This window comes from Chanodichthys erythropterus, chromosome 6 (genome assembly GCF_024489055.1).
Source record: "Chanodichthys erythropterus isolate Z2021 chromosome 6, ASM2448905v1, whole genome shotgun sequence".
Lineage (NCBI taxonomy): Eukaryota > Metazoa > Chordata > Actinopteri > Cypriniformes > Xenocyprididae > Chanodichthys > Chanodichthys erythropterus.
Window position 1 is genome coordinate 5720357 of NC_090226.1, and position 23827 is coordinate 5744183.

A 23827-nucleotide genomic window follows, 5' to 3' on the forward strand; every position below is an offset into this window, starting at 1 on the left:
TAGTAATCTCATTTTGCAAGCTTCATAGTGTAGTCTTGTTTACTTAATGCAGTATGTAAAAATATATAAATAATAAATAATTTATAATAAATAAGTAAATTAAAATCATAATGTTTCTTGAACCAAATATCAATACCCCATCACATTTATTTCAATATATCTTTAGTTAACTGGTGCATAGCTAAAATAATAGATAATAAACTGAAACAAGATTTAAAGTTTCTGTATCATAATAGTGGTGACACTAAAAACTGATAGAAACATTAAGGTCATTATCATGATTGTAAGGTCATTACAATGACAAAACCATTGACCTCCCTACACCTCTGCTTAGCAAGTTCTAATGTCACTTATTCAATAATCTATTGTACAAGTACAAAATAAGTGTATTGAAGCAGATTTTCTCAAGTGTCAGTACTTCATCATGTGACTATCTATAGCACATTTGTAAGTTTAAGTATAGATTTTGTTGTATGACACATATAACTTGCCAGAACTTGTACAGATGTTTGCCTACTAGTAATGAGTATATTTCAAAACTCTAATTTAATTGTTAATAGTTAATAATTCAGGGTAGACATTGTCTTTTATGTTTTAAAGCATCAGTCAATGTCTTTTGAAACACTCTAGACAGTCAAATCAAGTATTAGCATTATTAATAAAAAACAAACAAACAAACAAAAACAGTAGCAATGAGATCTAAAAGATGCATTGCACCAGCAGAGATCATTCAGCTCATTTCATTCATTGTAAAATTAGATTCTTCGATTCAGAAGAATACCTTGACAGCATTACAGTTTTGATCTAGATCAGTCATTTTTTTTACTGTATCAGATGATGTATAAAGTGACATTATGAATGCACACACCTTCAAAACAAAATGACACTTTTAACAGAATTATATTGTAGTGTTGAAATGCATTTTATAAGCGTCCAAAAAGGACATCATAAACTGAGGGTGGGGAAAACATTAATTTAGTTGGATTATGCTTGGTAACAGAAAATGAATAGCAGTCACCTTTACCCTTGGTACATTGGCTGGTACGCAGCACAGTCTGCAGTTGCTGTTCAAGGCACTCTTGCAGGCTTGTTCACCTGAAATGTACAGTCTGTTAAAGTTCTCTCTTTTTTCTCAGTGCAGTTCCTGGTCAGTACTTTTCTAGCATACGATAATGTGTTTTTTGACCAGTGCATTGTGAAATTAGTGATCGCTGCAGGACGTGGAGAAAAATTCACAGTGATGTCATGATCGTGATCATCGCTCCAAGCTCCAGAGTTTTCACCCATGTGATGTGGTAATATTCGACCCAAGCCACTGATTAACCTAAACCTCAACTTCATTCACTTGTCAGGTTTATGCATATATGCAGACAGAGCTTATATTTACAGAAGTATATACAGTGTCTATACACCTCTACACAAATTTAAGGGCATATTACCTTATAGAATTTACATATGTGTACAGCTCAAGGTGTTAAGGAAGTTGATTCTGCACAAACACAAGCAAGCTTTTGATGAAAAATATACATTCTGTACATATACCTATGCTAGAATTCAGTTATGCTACATAGGCTATATGAATATGTACAATAATTCTCAATGTACATAAATGATTCATCACATATGTCTGCATTGTTGGCCTGAATATTTACATGTTCATGTGGGATTAATACATGTACATTGTAAACAAATACATGCTAGCAACTGCAACAGATAGAATTGCACACTGAAAGGCCTAACCAGCACTCTAAAGAATCTCTAAAGTATTTTTGGCGACAGTTAGAAGTATAAGTACAGTGATGTAAAGCTACATGGTCCTATTTCTAGAATTAGGAACCTCGCTGGGAGAAGAAGGTGCTGTCCAAGAGGGAGAGTGCAAAGCAGGGAAAGCAAAGACTTCTTGGTTAGGATTGGCAGTCATTGCTGGCCAGTGGTCCATGTCCAAGCGTTGGGCATTCAGCATCTTTCCATAAGGGTCACCGGGCACCAAAAAACTGTGCTGAAGTACTTGTGAAGTGTCAGTTGCCATCACAGAGGCATGGAAATCAATCTGCGGCCATGAAAGAGGCAGTTGGGAAGCATTCAATCTTTCTGTTGAAACTGGAGCCTAAAGAAAAGACATGACAGAATATCTGAGAATAATAGTATTTTTAACCTGAGCATAAACAAGGCATAAAATCATCATCAGGGAGTATTTTTTTTAATAATGTCACCTCTATAGAGCTCCAGATCCTGGATCGGGTCAGTTGCTGTGGTCTTAGACTTAGGGATTGTGAGCGTGAAGGAGCCCTCTCTTCTTGTTCTGCCCAGTTATCTACGAATCTCTGAAGCTGCTGTGTGAATGCATCTGTCTTGTTGTTGCTGTTGTTAGTCTGTGCTTGAGCGAGACCAATTGGCTGGTGAGGAGGAGGAGTTGATCCAGGAGGCATTGGGGACTGATTAGAGGCAGCTGATGCTGCTCCAGATCCTATGAAACAAGTTGGTTTGAGATGTATGAATAGCAAAAAATGAGTTGAAATACAATCCACACCATCTTTGATTATATTAAATAATTTATTAAACTATAATTAGATTAGTAATACACTTCTAAAATTAAGTATAATTAGCCAACTGTATCAAAAACGACAAGTACGCAGATACAAATACTTAGCCAACATATACCAAATGCGTGTCTAATTATACAAAGCTGACAACTGCAGTAACAAGTACTCAAGGGGGGTAAAAGAGAGCTATATCTGCCCTTTTGAGAACACTGAGAATGTGATATTTGAGGTTTGTTATAAACTGTGAGCTGACACATTTTGAACTGCAACTCTGAGAAATTGAACTTGGATAGTCAGAAGCATTTGCGTTCATACACTTTATTAAATATGCTATTATGGTGGTTTAAATATGTCCATAGAGTGAAATTTAGATTTTAATATCACAGCTAACAGTTGGAGTAACAGTGTCAAGGTTTTATCGGAGACAAATTGTATTTTAAAAGTCAAACATGTTGAAATTAAGAAAATACCATACTTACTGCTGCCACGTTCTTTACCCAGACACAGGCGTTTAAGTGTTGACCCTACAAAAAGAAAAGTTAAAATTGTTTGTTTTTTTTCTGTACAAAATCACTACACATAGAGACACATAAAGAGGTGGAAAATGTATTTTATCGTTTAAAAATTAGAACTGCAATAAAACCTCCATTAGAGGTAAGCTATTACAAATCAAAGTATTAAAACACTGAAAATGCAATTGAATTGATGTTGTGAACAAAGTTTTAAGTGTTGGTTTTAGGCTTGCAAAAGTGAAATTAAAGTGAGTATGATTAAAGTGAGATTATTACAGAAAGTATCTAAAAGCTTAATGGACAATTGAATAAAACAGAATTTTGTGGAAATAAACAGGATAGAAAGAATCAGGAAATAAAACAGGAAGGAAACACAGGATAATCAAAGATGAAGCATGAATACTGATAAATAAATGATTGAAGAGAAGAACAGAAAGGGAAAAAGATAGCAGGGGCTCCCAAGATATGACATGGAAAATGGTGGAAAGGAGAGAGATACAAACAGATGGACAGAGAAACAGGCCCACTGAGGAATCTAGCGCGTGGTTTACTGCTGGATTTATAGGTGACCTGTGCAGACGCTTGGGGAGAAGGAGGCCAGCCTGCGGACAGAAGTACAGAGGTGAGAGAAAGAGTCAGATCCACTACTTTAAACAACCAGTATCCAGGGTAAAACAGAAAAAAAAAATAATGGATTTGAGTGGAATCATAAATCTGGCTTTAATTCAACTTGTTAATGTCAAAGCGTCCATGTAAAAGCCTTGGTTGATTTGCTTGACTTAAATTTTTGCATTGAGGATTATATAAACCACTTAAAGAAAAAGTTCATAGACAATTTTACATATGCATGTCTAAAATGTCATGATGTTATCAATTTAATACCAATTTCACTAGACATTTTTCTTTTATGCAGGTGGGTGATCCATTTATGTTGACTGGATAATCTTCTGAAATCGATCATACAAGGTTTGCTACAAAGCCAGACTATTTTCTGGCAGTAGGACTTCTTTCTCAAAGTGCATGCTGGGAAATCAGAGTTAAAGCCACCTTGGCCAGGCTGGATGCGTGCCCCGGGTCCTTCTCCCTGTAGACCAGAGTAGATGTTGTCGGAAGAGAGAGATCCTTTAAGAGAGCATGGTTGTTGGGTCTGAACTGGCTCAGACACAGAACAAGGCAGAGTCCCGGTCCCAGAATAAGCCCTGCCATCTGACAAGTTGGAAACTCTGGCAGGAGACCCATTCAAGCTCAGGGTCGCTTCAGCTGAAAGACAAAATTACATGTCATAATGCTCTTGGGTAGAATCCAAATGTTACAGTAAAGTCCTATAACAGTATAACTCAATATTGTATACCAGTACAACCCTATAACTCAAACTAACCTGATTTTGTTAAATCATTAGGTTTGCTGGAGTCACTAGTTTTAGAGGCAACATTTCTCAGCTGTTGTACTAGAGGACTGAGCAGTTTGCCAGCTTTTAGTTTGTGCCTGCTGGTCTTGCGCTTGCGTCCAGCAGGGGGTGCTGTGGGTGGGATGTAAAGACCTGGAGGGGGTGGTTTCCCTAATCTGATATAGAGAAGCTCAACCTCTTCTCTGTGGTGGGCCTCCAATTCGTTTATCTCTTTCATGTGCCTGTACAAAGATGAAGTGAGCAATGGTGAGTGAGAACTTTTAGTTTGGCTCTGATTACTTTTAGTTGATAAAAATAAATTAAAATCAAAAACACACACAGGTACATGATAAACTCACTTTTCTCTTAGTCTCTGAAGCTCCCTCTTTATATCGGAGTCCTCCATCTCAGAGTCATTGTCACTGCTAACATAGGATCCATACACCCCTCCCTTTCTGCTTGGCGAATCAGAGCTTTGCACACTACTGCTGCGGCCAGAGCGCCTTAGAAAAGCCACCGCCCTTTTCATGAGGTCACTTCCTCTCCTTTCAGACCTCCCATGGCGGGATGGGGTTGTAGGTGCCATTTTGGCAGGGCTGCTCTCTGCCCCAGAGTCAGAAGACATGAAGCGGGTGTGAACAGTGACATCCGCTGAGACTGAGGTCTGTGTCCTTGGCAGAGAGCCTCGTTTGGTCAGGGGAGGTGGGGCGTCCAGATAAAAGTCAGGTGGGGCAGAATATCTGCTAGTGTTCTTTCTGCGCGTGACTTCATCTTCTGTGCTGACCACTGAGAACCTGCCGACAGTAGTAGCTGAAACAGTCGGCTCTTCGTACATGGCACATTCTCCCAAAAAACCACCAGGGTGTGCTGGAGATGCTGTGCTGCTCAGGCTGCGCTGCTTTCGACCTTGACCTGACAGGATGTCAGTGGCACTAGGCATCATCTAATCCAAAGTAGTCAAACAAAATAAGAATACAAAATACTGGTATGATGAATTATTTCAAATATTATAACCATTACCTCATCATAAAAATAAAATATTTGAAAAAAATAATAATAATAATTACCAACTCAAAGTGGGCACCTAGATTATTAAACTGGAAATTAACAATCTTTTAAACCTGTATTTTCCTGCAGAAATCAGCTGTATATGATGTACCTTATATCGACTTCTAGATCCAGAGCAAGAGGTAGAGTGTGGCATTGCATGTCTCCTTGACACAGGAACTGTGGATAAAGATGGCTTTAAACAAGTGTTTCTTATTGTTTTAAATAATTAATGTTTCTTGAATAAAGTTTCTCTTAAAAAAAATAAGATCTATCATCTAACCTCCAACTGCAGAGTCACTGAGAGCACTTAAACTGTCCACACGCTCTGGAATCTGTGGCTAAAAGGCAAAAAAGCCAATGATTTAGGTGGTGATTCATCCAGTACAATCCTATCTAAGTTCAAAATAGCCTCAAATAAAAAAAGAAAAAAAAAAAAAGAAGAAAATTAAAGGGTAAGACAATTAAGAAAATGAAGACAATTTAAGACAATGAAAATTGGGATGTAAATACTTACCCTTGTCCCGTACCTAATAATAACTAGATTTCATTTAAAAACCCTGGGACTGTCTATGAAAAAACCATAACAATGACAGATGGAACTTAAACTTACCAATTGCTCTCCTGCTCTGAATCGTCCCTCTCCCATAAGACTAGGTGTGCTGGTTCCTGACCCTCCCATTGCACACTCTGGTCCTGGTGGGGACTGGATATACTCTGTGCCAGATCCTGGTGTTTCAGCAGCACTTCCCGATGGGTACATGGGAGCATACTCTTGATACAGCAAATTCCTCAGTTTCTCGTCCAGTGTCTTGATAGTGCTGTCTACAAACCCTCCTCTGCTACGCCCCTCTCCATCTGATTCACTAGGAACAAAGTGGTGCTGTGAAGGGGCAGGGCTTTGGGGCAGGGAAGGTGCCTTAGTTCCACTCACAGTGGACACAGGCTGCTGCAACACCACAGGCTGCTGGGCACGTTCCACTCGACTAGATGTAATGGAGTGAAGTTGTTCGCGAGCAGATGTCGTGTCTTGTGATGGTGGTGGCATCACAGAGGATGACCTCTGAGCCCCACTGCTCACTTCTAGGGACAGCGGCATGACCAAGGGACAGCAGGGCACATCCTCCACCATGGAGACAGCACATGCAATTTCAGCCATCTGCTGAGCAGTGTGCATGGGGGAGACCGAGCCTAATCTGCCACTCTGGGTCTCATCCACAAAAAGAGAACTTTGAGGATCCATGTATGGCTGAGATTGCTGCACATTGACCTGGGTGGAGCCTAAATTTGGCCCTTCCTCTGAATGGGAAGCAGACTGAGCTGGTAATGCAGCGGCTTGTGGGGCAGGGGGAGCTTGGGAAAGAGCAGCCAGAGAAAGAGGATCAGTAGTGGTCAAAGAGAGGGGGCTCCAAACCCCATAGGGATCACTTCCTCCTGATGGAGGCGCTGTGCCACAGGCTTCTGAATCTGTGGAATGAAAAACAAACAAAAGAGAAAATGTAACAAACCATATCCTAAAAAGATGAAAAAACATCTATTTCACTCTTTTTGATAGGAGTAGGACTGTGAAGATCACAAATCACAATATTGCAGAGACTTTTTAAAATCTATTAATTGTCTCATAAGCACAAACTTATGAGCGGCATGATTAGAGATACTTTTATGAGATGTGAAGCAAACAACAACTGATCCCACAGTTTCACACCCTTCATATGAACATGCTGGGTCTCTCTTGCTCAATCCCAGGCTGATTATGATATTGTGATGCATCAAGATCATTGAATCAGTTAATCTTTTTGTGAGGTAGTTTGCAATACCCAACCCTATTTCTAAGGCAGTTAATTCCTTCTTCCAATATTTCCTTATGTCTGTATCCATTACATTAATTTATCTCATAGTCTGACATTACCCATGGATGCAGAAGCAGATCCTGTGCTGGGTTCAGGAGGATGGGTTGAAGCACTCTCACCAGGCTGAGCAGTGGTTGTTCCATCAGTTATTGTTGTGGATGGAGATTGTGTAGATGGACCTCCATCTGAGGATGCGTCCTGACTGGCAGCAGGAGCCTCTTCCACAGGGCAGATGATGAACCACCTCTTACCCGTGTGCAGAACTAAGCAATGGACAAGAACATTGATACATTCATGCTTTAGCAAGCATTAATTTTAAATTTGACAATTATAGGTGGAACAAAGTTTACCATTTTGCTGATAAACTGGCTGGGGAGCCCCAGGTTGCTGTCCTTTTATTCCCTGGAGAGTAATAGAAGAAGACTGTAAGTATAATTCAGTATAGTGATATTAGTAAATTAAATTCCATATTTAAAATGTTACATTTTTTAAATGACTTCTTGTATTACCTCTCTCCCTTCATCTCCAGGAGATTGTCCTTGCAAATGATTTTTCCCAAGATCTGACGTCTTTTCTCCATCCATGTCCTCGCTTAGAATGTCTTCTGCCTTGTCGACAATGTCTTTAAGTTGATCTATAAAAATCTCCTTTTCTATTGGTAGAATAAAGCCATTTTCCACCTGGTATACAAATAAGAGAAACAAAATCTGCAAGGTTGCACAGAAAAGGAATTGTATGTGAACAGGTAATAGGATCAAATAAAACCGCTTTATGCCTTTAAAACAATCTGATGTTGGATTATACAAATATACATTTTAATCTTAATTTTAAATCTTTTGCACCACAAGATTGTTTCCAACTCTGAATTTCCATGTAGAACATTAATCTCACCATATAAGTGGCTATTTCTTCAGGTGCATCTCCGTCTAGGTCAAATTTGAAAGTCACCATTTTATGATTGTGTGTTTCCAGCTGGCATTCCACCATCTTGTCACCTGTATCACTAACCTGAATGTATAAGGAGACAATTTTAGGAGGCAACTGCAAAAAACAATTATACTTTAAAAAGAAGACATGTTTAATCCTTACATTTAGCATGCTTAGCTTTGGCTTGTTAATTTTTTCCTGACGTGAGCGTGTTCGAGCAGATTTGCGGTGGTGTTTTCTGGGTTTTCCATCACCCTTTCCTCCACCAGTGGGACCTTCATAGCTGTCACTCATTTCTTTACCAGATGCATCTTGGCTTAGGCTAGACAAGCAAGACAGAATAACCTGAAGTTGAAATATAACCATGCTAGGAGACTATTTGAGATGATTGCTGCTGTTTTAATGCACTATATTGTGTCTGCCACTATATGCAGTCAAAAATACACATTGTAAATTATACAATTAAAGAGTTACATGATGGTTGACTTCATTTAGGCATGCAATTCTCATATGTTTTCAGAGAAAAACAACTTATACCTACTTGTCACATACAAAACTATGGAGTGGAATAGAAACAGGGGCCTGTGAGGAAACAAAATTATTTTAATGATCTATGTGGGACTTTGAGAAATACATATTATAGTAAGATAAAGGATGTTGCTTATGCTTACTGTTACCTCAGTGTTAGGTTGAAATGGGCTGGGCTCTAGCGCAGAAGGAATGGGCATTGAAGCAGTGTCTGCTATTTGCTGAGTTGTACTGGGCATGCCAGTACTCTCAGGAACAGCATATCCTGTCTGTATGCCAGCAGGCTGCAGAGGAGGCTGCATGGTCTCAGGTAGGGCTTGGACAGTGGTAAACTTTGTCTCTGACTGCTTGTCCTGTGGAGGAGACTGGATCTGCGACAGAATGGTGTGAGATGGGGCCAGGATCTGCATTTCCTCATGTCGAGGGTACTCCTGTTGAAAACATTTTAGACCTCGATTGTAACGCTGACTGAATAACATTAATTATCCTGCATAATTGCTATGACAAGGTACCAATTCTGATTAATGTACTGCCATTCTGCGGTCCCTCTCAAAATAATTACTGAGCTTCCACACATGTGTGATCATAGAAATTATTCTGATTCACATTCCCAATACATAAATCAATCCTTGCACAAAGCAGGAAAGAAACCACAGCATTTACCTCTGTAAAATGTTCAGAAATAGATGGGTCTTGCTGAGGGAGGGAGGCAGGATTAGGGAGGGGAAGCAAGGGTTGTGTTGGCTGGGGTTGAGGTTGCAACATGGCACCTTCTGGTGGTGGAACTGGGGAATACATCTGCTGCAGATGTTGCTCGGGAGGAAGCATGGGTGGGGGCAGGGCCATAGCTAGGAGAGGTATAGGGGTAGGAACATTCAAAGGGGTGGTGACAGGTGTGCCTGCTCCTAGTATGCAGGGTACATTCTGCATGGATAGAGTGGGAGGAGCATTGATAGGGCTTGGTGAGTAGTAGGGAGAGGATACAGGATGAGCATTTGTGGGGTAGGAAGAAGAGTAAGTGACTGAGGAGAAAGGCATTGGCTCTGTCCCTGCAGATGTGCCCCCTTCTGGCAAAAGAGGATATGCCGAAGGAAACTAAAGAACAAAGAGCAAGATAAAAACGTAAACAGCCAGAGGTAAACTATAAAGCTACACATTTGCATGTAGAATTAAGAAAATCCCTTGACTTCTACCATCTAGAGTTAAGCAAATTTCACCCTTGCTAAAGAAATGTACTTGTTATGATAACCGGGTAAAGGTGTTGCACACATATGCCTAGTTTCAGGTTTCATGAACTGACCTGTGTGGTGATTTGTAGAGGCTGGAGTAGGGGTGTCTGAACATGTAGCTGTGGTTGTGGAGGAAGGGTAGCGGTGCTGATCATTGAAGATGCTGACTGTAATAGATGCTGTGGAATGAACTGAGCATCTGAAGATGCCTGCACTATGGGCTGAAGAGATGATAAAGTCTGGGAAAGACAAAGAGAGAAAAAGGAAATAAATAATGATGCTAAATTCTAAACATGTGAGAATTGAACGCCTAAATGAATTCAGCCATCATGTAATTCTTTAATTATATAATTTACACTGGGTGTATCTGGCCTGTTTATTGTACCAAATACTACACAATGCATTAAAACAGTATAAATCATCTCAGATTGTCTCCTAGCATCATCAGTAAACTATACTGACCTTTATCTCCGAATAAATCTGTGGTAAAACTGAATTTATTCATTGTTTAGTAGACTTTTAATAAGCTAATAAATGTATGGCATGACTGAAACCAAAATCCCAAATTTTCCACAACATTTAAAACAGAAGGTGAGGATGCTTATACAGATTGAGTCTACCTGAGGCTGGAAAGTTTCAGGATGGAAATAAAGATGAAACTGAGAGAAATACAAACACAAGGAAGAACAAAATTCTAAATTAATCTAGTAAACTATCACTTAGCTAGCACACAGGCATGCATCCATCCTCATTTAAGGGAAGGCAAACCTATAGCAGTCTTACCTCCTGTGCTAGTGGTACAGTCTTTTGGTTTTGCTGTGTTACAAGGGCAGAGGCATGAATGCTCTGTGGACGAGCATGTGGTACTGGAGTAGCTGGAGCAGAGACGGTCTTAGATGGAACCAATTGTGTGGAAGGCTGAAAAAAACATGCACAAAAACAAATATTAACAAAAAACATTTGCAATTAAGGATTTAACAGCCAATGGCAGTTCTTTAAGAAATTTACAGGGCAGTATCTCCAGCAGCATATAGTTTCATGTGACAGGTAAATTATCAGCTACTGACAGGGAACAAAAGGGGAAAATGTGTGACATCAAACATCAGAGCAGTGATTTGCTCTACACACAGGGGATGTTGCTTTAAAAGAGAGGGTGACAGGGATAATTTGCAGTGTTGCAGTAGGAGTCATTTATTGTAGTCAGCTTGCTGTGCTTTCCTCTAGCAGTCTTTCCAGAGAATGTGCCCTTCAAAAGGACATAATAGTCCCTTGAAGATGGCCCAATTTCTTATTCTTTTGTAAATAGCAGTGATTAGAGAAAATTCATTTAGTCTATTTTCAGAAACGAAGCACTAAGTAGGCCTACAAAAGCATAAAACTAGGAGAGATTGGGATTCATCAGCAATACAACATACTGTATTCTGGATGCAACATTTTTCAAAGAAGGTGAAGAAGCTTGGGTGAGGCAAAAGCGATTCTCTTGCTCTAGATTTCTCTGCCAGGATCATAGCTAGTACATTTTATTTTTCACCTACCACAAGACCTGGTCCAACTTCACTGTCCTGCACAGTAAAAGACCCTTGTTCCAGATGTGATAGGGGTACACACAAAGAGCTTAGGCTTTGGTATTGAGGTACATGGAACGGGTTAACACATGCATCACTGTGGCCATCTCCAGGCTGTGCCTTGTCAGTCAAGACAGGGGAACTGGTACGCCGATTGATGATATGATGTAGACAGCGATCGAGGTGAGACAAATCTGAGCTGTCTCCCAAACTATGGGAATGTGGCCCAATAAAGGAGATAGGGGAAACTGGAGATGATGACTTGAGTGGGGAAGTTGAATTAACTGGTGAAAATAAGGACATATGTCTGGGAGATGTGTAAACTGGTGAAGGTATAGATATATAGACAGGGGAAATGGTAGGAATCTGTGCAGGAGAATGGCTTTTATGGACTGGAGAGGGTGGGGTGACTTGAACTGGTATTGAACTTGATATGTTCGCAAGAACAGAAACTTGCTTTGCAGGTAGTGTAGATATATATGGAGACTGTGGGGTCATGTAAATTGGTGAGCTAGAGTCTGGATTAGCCAGATGAGGTGATAATGATGGTTTTAATGAGGAAACAGGTGGCATATTTTGGTGGATATGGGAGGAAGATTGTGAAGAGGCATGCCCAAGAGATCCTCGACCCCCTGATCTTACAGCCAGCAACATTGCCATACAAGCCTGGCAGTAATGTGGGTGGGCATCAGAGTTCCTCCGACCAAATGGCATTGTCTGGGACTGTGAATTCATTTTTACCTGCTGTGAACTATATTTAGAGGCTCCAGTGTCTTTAGACACATTATTTGGTGCCTGATCGTCATTTGTGAACGACCTTGTAAAGTCACTTGTAGACGGTGACTGATTCACTTCATTCCTAGAACTTGCTTCAGGTTTGGGACAGCTATAAGTCTGATGACGCAGTTGCTTTAACAAATCGTGTAGTTCAGTTCTCCTCTGTAATGTGTCAAGGAATGAAGTGCTGCTACGCCTGGTCCCCGCCAAGTTATCAGAGAATGGCAAAGGTCTTTGTAAGTCATCAGGAATACTGCCATGTCTCTGCTCATTCAGTCACAGTTTGAGAAAAAGACACATTTTTTAAAAATTCAGACAGTGATAAAAAACATAGTGCTAAGGGAAGAAAGGAATGGGTATTAAGATGGTGGTCTTGGAGTTTTCCTACAAATTACAATGATGAAGTGAATTTAAGTATAAACTTACAGGTGATGGCTGGTAGGAGCTCTGATGCAGGTGTACTGAAGACTGCTGAAAAGCCCCTTGATGTAGCTGATGAGCTGACTGCTGATATTGCTGGTGCAACTGAATGGTGGGTTGTTGCTGGGGTGCTTGAGGCACCAAACCATGGGCCTGTGCTTGTGTAATCTGGTGCAGGGGACCACCTGGCTGTTGCTGGGCTCCCTGGGGTTGCTGAGGACTAGGTTGTTGCTGGGCCCCATGGAGTAACTGGCCTATGGTTTGTTGTGGGACAACTTGATGCATTTGTAGAGCAGGTTGTTGTTGAGTCCCCAGAGGCGGATGTGCAGTAGATGGCTGTTGGGTACCCTGTGGCAACTGAACCTGAAGCTGTGCTGGAGGGCTTAAGATCCTTTGTGCAGTGGAAACGGACTCAGAAAGGGACTGCTGAGAGGTGCTGTCTTGGTTGCCTGAAGCACCTGTTATCATTGTTGAGCCTGCACTGCTGTCTGCTGCATTTGTTGAGACAAACAACACAAAGTGCATAGACAAGTTATTTAAGAAAGTGAAATTTTGGCATACCTGCATTATGTAAGTTGTATAATCGTGAAATACTGTACATTACATCTTATTGGTTCTTATAGGTTGGCTATTAGACCTATTTACATATGACTCATTTAAAGTCATTGAAAAAAATGTTTTATCATCTTTTGTGTAGATATCTTTGATCCCCCAGTTTCATTTATAGATTTATCTGAGGCTGGGTCTTTTTAATCACACATCTAGTTGTCTCTCACGTGTAGCTGTAGCTGCACTAGTCGGGACACTGCAGACCAAACTGACTGCTTCAGTCTGTAGTTCCTCTGTTTCGGATGGAAGACTGGGTGGTCCACCCAATGGTGGCCCTGTGGAGGGCACCTGAAGGAGATTCTGTGTCTCAGTCTTGGTGCTGCTCTCTTCTGTTTTTCCATTATGGCCTGAGACAATCCGCTGCCGTCTCCACTTTATTAGAGACACACGGTCGCGGATAGACTTTCCCACAATCTTCACGTCAATCTCTAAAAAGAAGCCAGATTCCACCTGCCAGAACAGATCATTGAACAACTCTGAAGTAGTGAATTCATTCTAAATACTATTCTAAACTTTCAAAGTATGTTATGCATGTCTATGTATGTGTCTAAAATTTTTGCATTTCTAAAAATCACATTTGTCTACCATTTCCTGGGCAACTGTTTCCGGGACTTCTGTCTCCAGGTCAAAGGTGAACTCAATAGCACCACTGTCTTTATACTTTCCCTTAAGTTTTTTCTGGTCTTCAACCCAAAGCCTGAGAGCAATAGAAGACTTCTTGCCATCATCCTCTTCAGCCAGCTCTACTCTCACACCTGTGTCCTCCGCAAAGAATGCATGGTTTAGTAAGTCCTTTATGGAGTACCTTTGAGGAGAAAAAGATGTGATTTGTTTTGTAAAGAGCTGAAAAAGATCAAGTCTGGCATCTGAAGGACAATCAACAATGATATGCTGTTGCTGTAGCAAATGGTATGATCTATTTAACTGATTAACAACCTATGCAGGCAATTTACAATCAGACACATCTAATAACCAGGCGAGAATAAATGTCAATAGCAGGGTTCGAATTACTGCAAAGGCAAATTACTGTAAATCGTATCAGTTAAATAAATCCGCAGCTATCCAGGAAAAGGTTGTCTGATCATACAACAAGTGCCATGTCTGATAGGAGCAGGGGCCTTTTGACCTTTATGATTATGTAACAGGAGACTGTTCAGCTGATGGACTCACCTTTCCTCCCAGCGATGGCAGATACACTCTCCAATGATTTCTTTTATTTCAGGCATGGCCACCTTACTGAAACTGGCTGGCTTCACACCCTGTGAAGTAAATTAATAAGGAACACACAACACACACACATTGTTGTTTCATTGGAAACACTCAGAGAGTGAAAAGAAAATTTAAAGCAAAAATTCCTTTATACCTGACTGCAATTGGCATTACAGATACATTATTATGCCATTGAATTGATTGGGAAAATTCATGAATAAGGCCCTCTATGTAAGACCTGATACAGCATTTTAACAAATAACATTCCATTCTGAAAATAAAATGTTGGGTCAGTGAGAAGCAGTTTGCTCAAACTTACGCTAGTGACTTTGCGATAGATTTGTGCTGCATTTTGGCACTCTGAGTATGGATACTCAGATGTGGCCATTTCTAGCATACACATCCCAAATGCATACACATCTACGGCTTCATCATAGTGCTCCTCATACATCTCAGGGGCCATAAACTCTGGAGTGCCTAAAAGAGGAAGAAACAACATAAATTCCACATAACAAGCTACAATCTACATCATCTAAACTTGCTGTTTAAATGTTGTATTAAATATAGTCTAATCTGATAAACCCTCGTCACCCTTCTGACTGTTACCTATTACACTTTTGGCAAAGGAAGCTCTCTTTAGTGTGGCCAGGCCAAGATCTCCAATCTTGACTGAGCCTGTAGGACCAGTGATGAAGATATTGTCACACTTCAGATCCCGATGGATAATGGGAGGGGTCCTCGTATGGAGGAAGTGAAGACCTTTTAGGATCTGTCTGCACCAGCTTCGTAAGACTTTTGGTTTCATCACCTTGAATCGCTTCAGATACCTACATATTAACAGAAACGGGGGTAGATATCTCAATTTCTAGAGGGTTAGAAACAGGTAGATATCTCAAAATCTCAGGAGCATGTCATTTTGGGCTTGAGCAAAGGAATACAAGTTGTCATAAGGGCAGATCTACTGTACATTCCTTATTGTCCCATAGCAAGATTTCAATACTACATTATACTGTATATCAACTAAGTTACTTTCCCATGTGTGATAGCATCAGTTGTTGCATGTCTTTGTTTTATGTGACTCACGTTTTCAGTGTTCCAGATGTCATCAGTTCGGTGACTAAAACAATGCACTTCTTCCCCTTAAGAGGAGATTCCCAAAAGTCATAGAAGCGCACAATGTTTGGATGTTGAAGACCTTTTAGCATCTCTGCCTCCTCTTTAAACCTCTGACGTTCCACCTTGGACAGCTTACGATCCTGGAACGGCAAGATTCAGGCATTGGTGTTTGAGGATCCAGGTATATGGCAGGAGAAAAGTGAGAGAGGCAGATGAACAGGAAGAGAGATGGACTGCTAAACAAACTGCAATGGTAATAACTGTAACAAGAGGTTGGTTTACTGAACTGAATTTACCAAACTGCCACACTGAAAACTCAATCCTCTCAGTGAAAAGACAGCTATATGAAATAACTCTTGACCAGTGGAAGACATGCTCTCTGAAGACTTTTAGGTCAATCTTTATTGATTTAAAGCGCACATTCCCTGTAATAGCTTTCTAAGGATAGACAATATATCTGTTTTATTGTATTTTTGAGTTTGTGTGGTTGTGGGGCTGGGGATAATATCTCTGAACATGATATGAAGAAGATCAAACTCAGGCAAGAGGTTAAAAAACAACAACTAAACTACAGTTATTAAAGCATATTGATGCAACATGAAAGGTAAAATATGCATGCTCCTCATTGTGAGAGATGTGTGATTAACATATTGTAGCCCCTAGATATGGAGTACAATGCAGAAAATATAATTAACACAAACAGCATAATTCAAAAAGCTCACCCAAACATTTTGTGTTGGGGTTTGTCAGATAAAACTGATTAGAACTGAAATAACATGAAATTGACCCCAAGTCTCTTTATTCAGTGTATAAAATATAACTGTTAGTGAGGTACAGTTGTGCTAGGCTTGAAAATGCTACAGTTACAGAGTCATTGGTGGTTCACATTCTGGCGTGTATCTATGGTCAAGATGCTGACCAAATCAATACCTTTGCATCTGCCCTCTTCCTGCTTCTAAATTTGCTAAACGCTGACAGGGAGTATCTGTAACATCTCTGTCCCTCACAATCAAGCAATGTGCAACCCCATAAAACCTCTGAGACTCACCCCCACACTGCGCCATCTAACACCTCACATGAACTCTGAGGGACACACAGAGAGTCATATATTTCATTCGACCTCCCCCTATTCTTAATTTTCCATCCAATTTACTCTATAGACTACAAGCATTTCAGACCAAACATGTTACCAGATTCCCAGGTTGTTTCTATCATAGTGACTTACAAATAAGAAAAAACAGAAGCAATTTATATGCAATGCCATGAATCAAAATGTTATAGTTAAATAGGCCAAGGTAGTAATATTATCCCAAACTTTCATTACATTTCTAATATAATTTAAACTCAAATTAAACACTGTGACATTGATTATTTTCAGAGGTGTGCTAAATCGAAAGCTCTCACAAAAGGAAATGAGCTTTTTGCTTTTATGCATGGCCAGGGTGTGGCACTAAGATCTTTTCCTAATATGTGTCTTGGATAAAGACTCCATCACAGACAGATAACAGTTTTGTTCATGCATACTTTCAACTCCTGATGCAGCCCTATCAGAAAAATTAAGGATAAATCAGGTTGGGCGTTCAGCTGTACATAAAATGGTCCATTAGGAATATATTGTCTTGAGAACGCTACTGCTTGATGTGAGGGTAGCCATGTTCCTTAGTACACAGCCATCTTCACCTCATATGACCTGTTCCTCTGTCTCTTCCTTGCTCACTCTCCTCTCTCCTTGCAAATTTGGGAGCCTCAGCAATTTTTGGCTTGCTGATGCTGCTATGCACAGAGCAGAATAACTATATGCTTTATGCCCTAATTCTGTCCATGTGATATTAAGATTCATAAGCAGGATGAATCCTAACCAAAACTGACAGTATGCCCCAAACAATGGCTGTAGTAGTACATACAGTAACACTCTAAGATTAAATAAAGTAGAAAAACGCAGTCACTCATTTAGAGAAACAAAGCAAAAATCCTACAAATATTACTCTATATTCTGAAAGGGAGTCCTCTTTCTTATAATACTGTTCTACCACCCACACATAGAAACAAATCCAGACCATCCTCATGTATAACATCAGAACTCCAGAGATCATAACTGCCTAGTCATCCTCCCATGGACAGTGAATGCAGAATTTGTCTTTTTTACTCAAAATGAAAATAAGCTTAGCAAGTAAAGTATTTCTCAATGAAAGAGCGTGTAGGTTGTATAAAATAAAAAGTAGTAGAGTTATTTTATAAAGGGCAAATGTGCATTATATATGTCAAGTGTGTGTTTGTGTGTATATATATATATATATATATATATATATATATATATATATATATATATATATATATGTGTGTGTGTGTGTGTGTATAGAAAGAGAAAGAGAGAGAAGGAGAATACTATGAGAAACTGTGATAACTGCAGTTGCATCATATCAGCAGGTAAGTTCACATGACCAGACTTTGTCACATGACCCCTATGCAGAGGGGACTGATCCCCCAGGGATGTGCATTGCTGCTCTCCAGAGTTTGTTTGTATCCACACCCTACAGCATTTCTACTGTAAATGTCTACTGGGATATTTGAGTGAGCTCTGATAAATATATTAAATGTTTTAGCACAGGCTAAGCTGAACAAAGCTGTTTGCAGAAGGTATTACGTCGCAGTTGAAATCACTCTCTTACTCGACATAAAAGGGCTTTCTAAATATTTCAGAATTTTTTTTAACACCCAGCAATCTTAGTTGAACTCAGCTGAACCTCAAATGATTCTAGACAACAACACGGAAACACTACTAAACAAAGGAAATCTGATATAGAAGTGGTCATGGTGATTCAATCTCCCCATTTTACAATCAATAGTGCTGATAAAAGGAAGAAGCCATATCAGATGACCCGGCAAACTTGTGCAAGGAGGAAGCATTTTGAATGGCAACAGGATCAATCAGAAAAATATATAGACTTTGTTGTTATTAACAAATTTAAACAAACTACAGTTCAGTTTTTATTTCTAGATCATTGATGTCCTACATATCTAGAGCTTGGCCAAGTCATTACGCCCAACAAATTAAGTGGATCTGTTGGTTATCCCACGTTTTTTTCTACAGTGAATATTAAATACAACGTATCAAAATCTAGGAAGACCAAAGAAAAAGCCTTTATGGAAAAAACTGAGAGAAGGCCAACTATGCAAACATTTGAAGAATTGAAATGCCAGTGGTTAAAATTGAGAATGTGTATAAGTTGTACTTGCTTTTTTGCTCACCTGAAGTTCACACCAGGCCACCTCCACCCATGTCTCAGTGTCCAGGCCCTTATAGACTGTTTTGAAGGACCCTCTGCCAAGCTCAATATCAAACTTAAGAAAGCGTCCACTAGGAGAGGTGGACACTGCCTTCATTTCGGCCTCTTCCTCATTCTCGTCACTCCCAGCTTTCTCCACGCTCTTGGAAGTTTCAGATGGTTCAGCATCATGTTTTTCCTCAGCCTCACTTGTCTCTGGCTCTTTGCTGAGGTTCTCATTTACACCCTCTCCCTGTCCCACCAGACTCTCCACATCAAAACTCCTCTGGACCACAATATGTGCACTTTTAACAGGACTGCTGGTGGTGTCGCACTCTGAAACCTCCAGTTCTTGATCCTCTGACTCGGAGAACCACAAACTTCTGCGTATAAATCGCTGCCGGACCAGGCCTCGGTAATCTAATAGGGGGTACGTAGTTGGATCGCTGGCCCCTCTGTGTGCTGCAGCTGAGGGGTCCGTATGAGAGGGATGTTCATGACCGTTTTCATAAATGCCAGTCTTTTTTGAGGGGACAGAAGAAACTGTGGAGCCCACAGGCTGCGGCTCAGAGTTGGATCCAGTCAGGTTTTCCATGACCAGTGAATCGCTGGACCCTCATCTGTGACTTTCAGCCGTTTGTGTGGATATCCTTGAATGAATGCACCTGCAATATGGCAAGTAGTTTTAACATTTATTCCTTTAACAAGAATCTATTTTTGTGTTCCTAGCAATGTTCCTACTAGTAAATAATTCAATAATGACTGGTATCTGATTCAATTTTAATTTCACTTATCCCAGGATTCACAAGTATATATTTAGTTAGCAAATTGTCCATTACACGCTAACACTTATTCTTTCTCTAGCTGCGAGAACACTATCACAATAATTACAAGTATCTATTCCATATTTACTAGTATATAATTATAAATATATAAAAATATCAATAAAAAAAATCGAATCTCAATCGTTACTAGTAACATTTCTAATCTCACCAGTTAAAATAGCTTTTTTTACTTGCCATACAATAAGTAGTCAGAATGGCTAGTTATTTTATATTAAAGATTTGAAATGGTACTAGTAACAATTAGTGACTAGTAAATAGTTAGTGAAACTGAAAATGTACTATTTTCTATTGGATTACTTACTAGTAATGAACAAAATAAGAACTAGAAACAGAATAGACACTAGTTAGTTTTAAAGGAATAAATGTTAAAACGGTTTGCCATACCTGCAATGCCAGTCTGTACTGACGCAGTTCGGCATCCTTTGAGGACCGACTGCCAGACTCCTCGTTTACATATAATAGCTAATATTAATTATAATCAAATATTTATACAATTAGTTAAAAGAGCAAAACAAAAAAATATATAGTTACTAATGGCATTAACTTATGTTTCAAGTACAAGGCAAGCTCCCTTAAATCAGAAATTCATGCCACAAATATACTTTACAATTTTACTCAATATGAAACTAGTATCAGTATCTAACTCACCATGCTGGACAGCTGACAGAGGTTGTCACGTTGTTTAATCCGCCACAAAACTATAAAGTGCGTAGCTGTCCCTTGAAATAAGATTTTAATGAATGATCTCTCAGACATCTACTTTCACCAAGCGACCACATAGCCGCCTCAAACCCGAGTACCCTTGCTTCTTAATAAATGTCAGCGCCTGTAAGGGACATGAAATCCATAGCCCGTTGATGAGATTATTTGCTCACTGCGGCAATGCTCTCCTCATCTCGGATAATACGGCACCGACACCTCCCTAAAGATTCCTCCCTCGTTATGTTATAGCATTCATAGTTAGCTTCTCTTTCAGTGCTGATGCGCTGTTACGGACATCCTGCAGCGCCTAGCAACACACTGTGTGTCCAATAAAAGCGTCTGTTTTTAGGCGGTACCCTTATCCTCCTCAACACGGGTCGTCGTGGACCACACGGAACGCTGGGTCCGCCCAAACCTACGTGACGTGACCATTAGATCCACTGAAGGACGGAACAGGGCACGTCACTGTCCTGCAGACACAAAACTAATCGTCAGATATAATTGAACTAATATGGTCGTATAACTAAGTTTGAAGTTGTTTATAGCAACTTTACATACAAAATACCTTTACTAGCATGCTTAATATAGCTCCTATTCTCGCCACGTGACTTGGTTAAGACTGCTGAATATTTAATGTGAATGAATGAATGTTGTATGACGATGCTTTTTATTCTCTCACCCCTCCCCTCCTCTTCGTCCTCTCTTGCTGAAAGAGAATGTTCCACCTACTGGAGGAAGCTGTGTTTATTCCGTATTCCCTCTGCAATAACATGTACAGTACCGTTTACATTATTATAGCTGAGTTGCAACAGCGTCTTTTAACCAGTTAGAAATGTTACAGGGGTGAATTAAACATCCTCAACACCTTAGATTGTAAAAGTTGTACTATAATGACATTTTTTTAATATATAAGATGTGGGATAAAACGAAAAATGCTAATGTATTCCATTAGTGTAACAACTCACTCCAGTAATGGGGTAGGTTGTAACAACAGCACTTTTTGTGCTTGAGATATTAGAGGCAAATATGGACATATATTAGTCTAGTGAGTCATATAAATTTAGACTGAAAAATGTGTTCTTTTCAGGCCTGTATTGTAGACAAAATCACTAAGTGCTCTGTTCAATAATGGAAAGTGTATGGACGAATTATTATACTGTAAAAGGATAATCTTTATCATTTAGAGATTTTAAAAGAAATGTGCAGTGAGGGTCAGAAATCTTACACATCGCCTAAGGTATTTATAGAAACTGCACTTTTTTCGGTAATAGGCTAATGCAATTAATTATTCTGTCATGAGTCTGTACTTTAAGAACTTGACACATTGAACTGTTGTCAGTGTTCTCTCTTAAACTACAATTAAATTATTCTGCTCTGACCCAAGATAGTAGGCACATTCCATGAATAGCCTACTGAATAGGACCTGCATTTAAAAAATAAATAAATAAATAATAAAAAGGTGTTTTACAATAGTTTAATTAATTATTCAGATACAAAAGATCCAATACAGAAAATATAAAGGTAGAGAGAAAACTTTTATATAGCCAATTTAACCCATTCATGCATGAATTATAACCTCAGTCAGGATTTTTTCCCGTATGTTTTTATTGCTCTTAGGGCATGGAAAACAAGATTTGAAATGAATTTTTTTTTTTTTTTTACACATATTTTAAAAAAAGATTTTTGATGTCCACTTGAGTGGACAGTATGCATTTATGGTTTTAACTGAAGAAATACTGTATTAAACATAATAATAACTTCATGTTATTATTAAAATGTATTAAAATGAGGATGTGATTCTATCAGAGATCTCTACAACTGAAAGTACAACTGTGGAAACCCAAGCCAGATTATGTAGAAAATGCTCACGCTCCCTCCAGTCTACTGGAGTATGTCGATTTAACCTTATTAGCTGATAATTCAGATTATGGTCAAGATGGACACATTTCAAACATAGCTCTCCTCTGAGAAAACCTTCCTGTTAGGTAGGTAGTAGTAGCTAGTAGGTGCTTTCAATATCATCTGAAATGAGCAGTGTTGGAATAATGCATTACAAGTAACGTCCATTATGTAATCAGATTATTTTTGATGTATCGAGTAAAGTAATGCATTACAGGTAATGTGCATTATGTAATCAGATTACTTTTTGATGTAATGAGTAATGCATTACAAGTAACATCCATTATGTAATCAGATTATTTTTGATGTATCGAGTAAAGTAATGCATTACAAGTAATGTGCATTATGAAATCAGATTACTTTTTGATGTAATGAGTAATGCATTACAAGTAACATCCATTATGTAATCAGATTATTTTTGATGTATCGAGTAAAGTAATGCATTACAAGTAATGTGCATTACATAATCAGATTACTTTTTGATGTAATGAGTAATGCATTACAAGTAATGTGCATTATGTAATCAGATTACTTTTTGATGTAATGAGTAATGCATTACAAGTAATGTGCATTATGTAATCAGATTACTTTTTGATGTAATGAGTAATGCATTACAAGTAATGTGCATTACATAATCAGATTACTTTTTGATGTAATGAGTAATGCATTACAAGTAATGTGCATTATGTAATCAGATTACTTTTTGATGTAATGAGTAATGCATTACAAGTAATGTGCATTATGTAATCAGATTACTTTTTGATGTAATGAGTAATGCATTACAAGTAACATCCATTATGTAATCAGATTATTTTTGATGTATCGAGTAAAGTAATGCATTACAAGTAATGTGCATTATGTAATCAGATTACTTTTTGATGTAATGAGTAATGCATTACAAGTAACATCCATTATGTAATCAGATTATTTTTGATGTATCAAATAAAGTAATGCATTACAAGTAATGTGCATTATGTAATCAGATTACTTTTTGATGTAATGAGTAATGCATTACAAGTAACATCCATTATGTAATCAGATTATTTTTGATGTATCAAGTAAAGTAATGCATTACAAGTAATGTGCATTATGTAATCAGATTACTTTTTGATGTAATGAGTAATGCATTACAAGTAACATCCATTATGTAATCAGATTATTTTTGATGTATCAAGTAAAGTAATGCATTACAAGTAATGTGCATTATGTAATCAGATTACTTTTTGATGTAATGAGTAATGCATTACAAGTAACATCCATTATGTAATCAGATTATTTTTGATGTATCAAGTAAAGTAATGCATTACAAGTAATGTGCATTACATAATCAGATTACTTTTTGATGTAAGGAGTAATGCATTACAAGTAACGTCCATTATGTAATCAGATTACTTTT

General features: G+C 38.8%; 1 protein-coding gene across 8 annotated transcripts; it reads right to left on the bottom strand.

Annotated features, from left to right (window-relative positions):
- Positions 1 to 789: 789 nt before the first annotated feature.
- Positions 790 to 21025, bottom strand: wnk2 (WNK lysine deficient protein kinase 2). Of its 8 annotated transcripts, XM_067387841.1 has the most exons (31): positions 20479 to 21024; positions 20215 to 20292; positions 18969 to 19650; positions 15687 to 15859; positions 15210 to 15430; positions 14923 to 15080; positions 14565 to 14653; positions 13980 to 14199; positions 13562 to 13844; positions 12792 to 13276; positions 10807 to 10941; positions 10644 to 10682; positions 10095 to 10262; positions 9458 to 9889; positions 8944 to 9225; positions 8808 to 8848; positions 8429 to 8588; positions 8231 to 8347; positions 7849 to 8019; positions 7690 to 7762; positions 7399 to 7602; positions 6103 to 6956; positions 5773 to 5830; positions 5602 to 5669; positions 4802 to 5385; positions 4434 to 4684; positions 4103 to 4315; positions 3559 to 3657; positions 3023 to 3067; positions 2214 to 2467; positions 790 to 2107 (listed from the first exon to the last, which is right to left on the bottom strand). In XM_067387841.1, exons 3-31 carry the CDS (start codon positions 19578 to 19580, stop codon positions 1808 to 1810), a joined length of 6789 nt encoding a protein of 2262 aa, XP_067243942.1. In that variant the 5' UTR covers positions 19581 to 19650; positions 20215 to 20292; positions 20479 to 21024; the 3' UTR covers positions 790 to 1807. The 8 variants fall into 8 exon arrangements, with proteins under 8 accessions (XP_067243942.1, XP_067243948.1, XP_067243947.1 ...); XM_067387847.1 differs by lacking the exon at positions 20215 to 20292 and having other exon boundaries at positions 7459 to 7602; positions 20479 to 21025; XM_067387846.1 differs by lacking the exon at positions 20215 to 20292 and having other exon boundaries at positions 3607 to 3657.
- Between the last annotated feature and the right edge of the window lie 2802 nt (positions 21026 to 23827).

What these genes read in the sequence shown, in the direction of transcription:
- wnk2 (XM_067387840.1), bottom strand. Translation starts at nt 19,580, where the DNA reads ATGGAAAACCTGACTGGATCCAACTCTGAGCCGCAGCCTGTGGGCTCC. An exon ending in TCTATCGCAAAGTCACTAGC is followed by an intron (nt 14,654 to 14,922) that starts GTAAGTTTGAGC and finishes TTTACTTCACAG; the next exon opens with GGTGTGAAGCCAGCCAGTTT. An exon ending in TGCCATCGCTGGGAGGAAAG is followed by an intron (nt 14,200 to 14,564) that starts GTGAGTCCATCA and finishes TTCTCCTCAAAG; the next exon opens with GTACTCCATAAAGGACTTAC.